General features: G+C 37.3%; 1 protein-coding gene across 1 annotated transcript; it reads right to left on the bottom strand.

The window, feature by feature from the left end:
* Positions 1 to 1,451: 1,451 nt before the first annotated feature.
* Positions 1,452 to 2,399, bottom strand: LOC131902605 (vomeronasal type-1 receptor 4-like). The gene has a single exon (XM_059253621.1). It carries the CDS (start codon positions 2,367 to 2,369, stop codon positions 1,452 to 1,454), a length of 918 nt encoding a protein of 305 aa, XP_059109604.1. The 5' UTR covers positions 2,370 to 2,399.
* Positions 2,400 to 3,714: the final 1,315 nt, after the last annotated feature.

Here is a 3,714-nt window from a genome sequence, read left to right as displayed (position 1 = left end):
ATCACTATGAAGACAACAAATGAATCAACACCCCACAGTGTATATTACCCTCAGATTTGGACTTTGGTATGGAGATGTACTCTTCCTTATCTGTTCATTGTTGCTGCTACTGAGTGAATCCTAGAGCAGAATGTGGCATATTGGAGGTGAGATAGATTTATCGTATCATCTTATATATTATGTGATGCATTCCCATTCCATAGTTGTTCTAACCAGATATGATTATTTTGTGGTTCATCTTTTATTCCTAAATAAATACCCACCATTAATTAAAAACTGTAATATTAAAAATTATAATCTGTGCCCATATCGGACAAGAGAGTATACCCTAGGAGAGAGACAAAATAAAGAGAAAAAAAATGAGTCTATCCAGCAACTAAGAGCTTTGTTTTGATTTTCAATGATGAAAAGTAAAATCTCGTGTGATGAATCCCAGAAATGAAGCTTCTAGGGTTTTATGGATATTTGTCCATCTAGAAAATTTCCTTTAGTGAGAGATAAAGATTGTTTACCTGGATATGTGAGTAACAGTCTATCTTTGCACATTTTTCCTACCCAACATGCCAGCATTTAAGATAAACATATGTGCAATAAAGACACAAAAAAGATGCATGGCATGTTAATATTGTCGGGGTGCTTTATATGGGTCTAGGTCCTAGGCTCTAGGACAAGCACACATCGCTATTTTCAATTGTAAAATTCATGTCTGCCAATTAAAAATTATATGCCAATACACATGGGTTATTAGTATCATCTATATGAGATAACATTTCTATAAACTGTTCGAACAACAAATATAAATATGATTTGACATACGGTTGGGAAAGGAAAATGAACAAGAATATGGATATAGGGGTTGGAGAGATGGCTTAGAGGTTAAGAGCACTAACTGAAATTTCAGAGGTCCTGAGTTCAATTCCCAGCAACCACATGGTGGCTCACAATTATCTATAATGAGGTCTGGTGCCTTGTTCTGATGAGCAGACATACATGCAAATGCAATACTGTGCACATAATAAGTAAAGAAATTTTTTAAAAAATAAAAAAGATATGGATGCATAGTATGCATTATGGATTGCATTTGCTCTAATACAATACATGAACACATTAATATCCTAGGACTGTCGTGAATATTTATAGGATGACTGGTGTACTTTTTCATTCTGCTCTCTCTCATTTATTAACTTATTTTCTTTCTCGCTTAGGGTGCAGATACAGTACTGTGAGATTGGGTTTCCTTATCACAAGTTGGTCTGGATCTCACTCTACAGCCTGACATGCCATTGACTACATTGCAATCCTCCTGTCTCAGTCTCCCCAGTGCTGGGATAAGTTCAGTGAATCAACATGTCTGGTTTATGAGGAAGGATTTTCAAACAACTTTTACTTAATACAGTGTGTACGGTTGTTAGTAAAGCTGTCTTCTATGTTTGTCATGTTGACTGTGGTTTTCAGCAGTTGAAGAGCACAGAACAGGGATCCTTAGGATCCCTAAAGATCAACAGGAAGGGGGAAATGGTGGGGAAGCCTGCAGTCAAAACTTCATTTACACGCCTCAACCAGAGATGAGAGTCCACAAAAGAACCATGAAACAAACTGCAAACACAGTCTAGAACATAAAGGCTTACAAATGTGACCACCAGCATCAGGATGGTGTGGGCTGCTCTGGTCTCAGGATGGCCTCTGTGGTTCTGATTTGCAGTGAGGATGTGCTGTGTTCGCTGGTGATGTCTATGGAGGAGAAGCACCATGGAGACACTGGTCCAGACCATGATGCTGATGAATGTGGCATCATGGGCAAAACGCAAGATGACCATGCCTACAGTGAATCCAGATGTGGAACAGACCCACTTGCTGTTATTGTTAGTGTCATTGCCTGTGCTCTGTGGACCGGTGACTTTCATTGGAATGTAGACATTATTTAAGACACTGAACAACCAACAACTGTAACAAGAATAACTCACGACATTAGTGGTTCTTCTTCGAGGCATCAGCCTACCCCAATGACCAGGAACAAGAGTGAGAAACTGATGGATGCTTAGGACACAGGTGGTGCACATGTTTGTGCTTCGAACCACCAGGCGAATGAAGAACTCAATTTTGCATTTCAGGTTAGTTGGAGGCTTCCTTGGAACAAAAACCATCACCTTGTTTGGAAATGCAGTGACAAGGAGAATGAACACATTGACCACAGCCAAGTTGGTGACAATGACCTGTGTGGACTTCAGTCGAGAGCCAATAAAGATGGGAGAGAAATTGTGGAAAAACAGAAAAATGTTGACTAGAATCCCAAAACTAACCTGGAAAAGCAGGAGAGTCTGGAGAGCCAATTCCTTGGTGGTTTTTAGATCTTTACTCTGAGAGGACATGGAGACGACTTCTGTGCCAAATGGAGTGATAACCAGGAGGAACACTTCAAAACACTTCTCAATCGTCTGAGCAGAATGAATGATTTGAGTTTTTACTTCTTCTATGGAGGGAGACACTACTGAATCTATGCATGGGAGCTTATCCTGGAAAACACTGCATAGACAACCCAGACTATTATTTTGTACTTCATATACTTTCCCTCACCTCATGATGGAAAGGTATTAGTGATACAGCTGTATCTTTCTTGGTCAACATCACACCCATTGTAAAACATTATGGAATATAAACATATAAACAGTGAACAGAGAAACACATTTTTTTTTAATCTTTCAAAAGAAACATCTTCCCTCAATGATAAAATGTGTTAAGAAATACCAATTGGAGGTTGGAGAGATGGCTCTTCACAAGACTCATGTTCAAATCCAGCACCCACATGGACGTTAATATCCATCTGTAACATCAGTTCCCCAAATTGAATGCCTTTCAGTGTTTTTTATGGTACTTCACAAATGTGGTCCCAGACATACAGGCAGTTAAAACACTGGATGTATAAAGTAAAATTACTACATCTTTAAAATGACAAGAATACAAATTTATAATTCAGAAAACCATGTAAGTAAATTAAGTTGCAAAAAAAGAACCCATCAGCTTTTGAGAAAATTGTATACAGATCATCAAAGTGATAGAATACAAAATATTTCAAAAAAGTAACCAGTTTTCTGATCACAAATATGAACCTCAATTTATACATGTATCTCCTTATATACATAAGCAACCACAAAAGTTTTACAAGGGAACACCTTTGGCAAATAAACACCTTACGTGAAGTGACTGGATACAAACTAACTCAAAAAAATCAGTAGCCCTCTTATACACAAATGATAATTGGGTTGAGAAAGAAATCAAGAAAACCACCCTTCAAAATAGACACAAATAATATAACATATCTTGGTGTAACTCTAACCAAGCAAGTGAAAGACGTGTATGACAAGAACTTCAAGTGTTTGAAGAAGAATATTGGAGTAGATATTAGAAGATGGAAATATCTAACATGCTCATGCATTGGTAGAATTAACTTAGTAAATATGGTCCTCATACCAAAAGCAATATACAGATTCAATATAATCTCCATTAAAATTCTAACAGAGTCCTTTACAAACCTCGAAAGAACAATACTCAACTACATATGGAAAACCAAAACACCAGGATAGCTAAAAGAATCATGTACAATAAAAGAACTTCCAGAGGTATCACCATCCCAGATTTTAAGCTGTACTACTGAACAATAGTAATAAAACCCATATGTTATTGGAAAAAACAGAAAGGCTGATCAATGGAATCGAA

This window comes from Peromyscus eremicus, chromosome 1, assembly GCF_949786415.1.
Source record: "Peromyscus eremicus chromosome 1, PerEre_H2_v1, whole genome shotgun sequence".
NCBI lineage: Eukaryota > Metazoa > Chordata > Mammalia > Rodentia > Cricetidae > Peromyscus > Peromyscus eremicus.
The sequence above is the reverse complement of the archived record's forward strand: the minus strand, read 5'-3'. Positions and strand labels throughout refer to the sequence as shown.

What these genes read in the sequence shown, in the direction of transcription:
- LOC131902605 (XM_059253621.1), bottom strand. Translation starts at nt 2,369, where the DNA reads ATGTCCTCTCAGAGTAAAGATCTAAAAACCACCAAGGAATTGGCTCTC.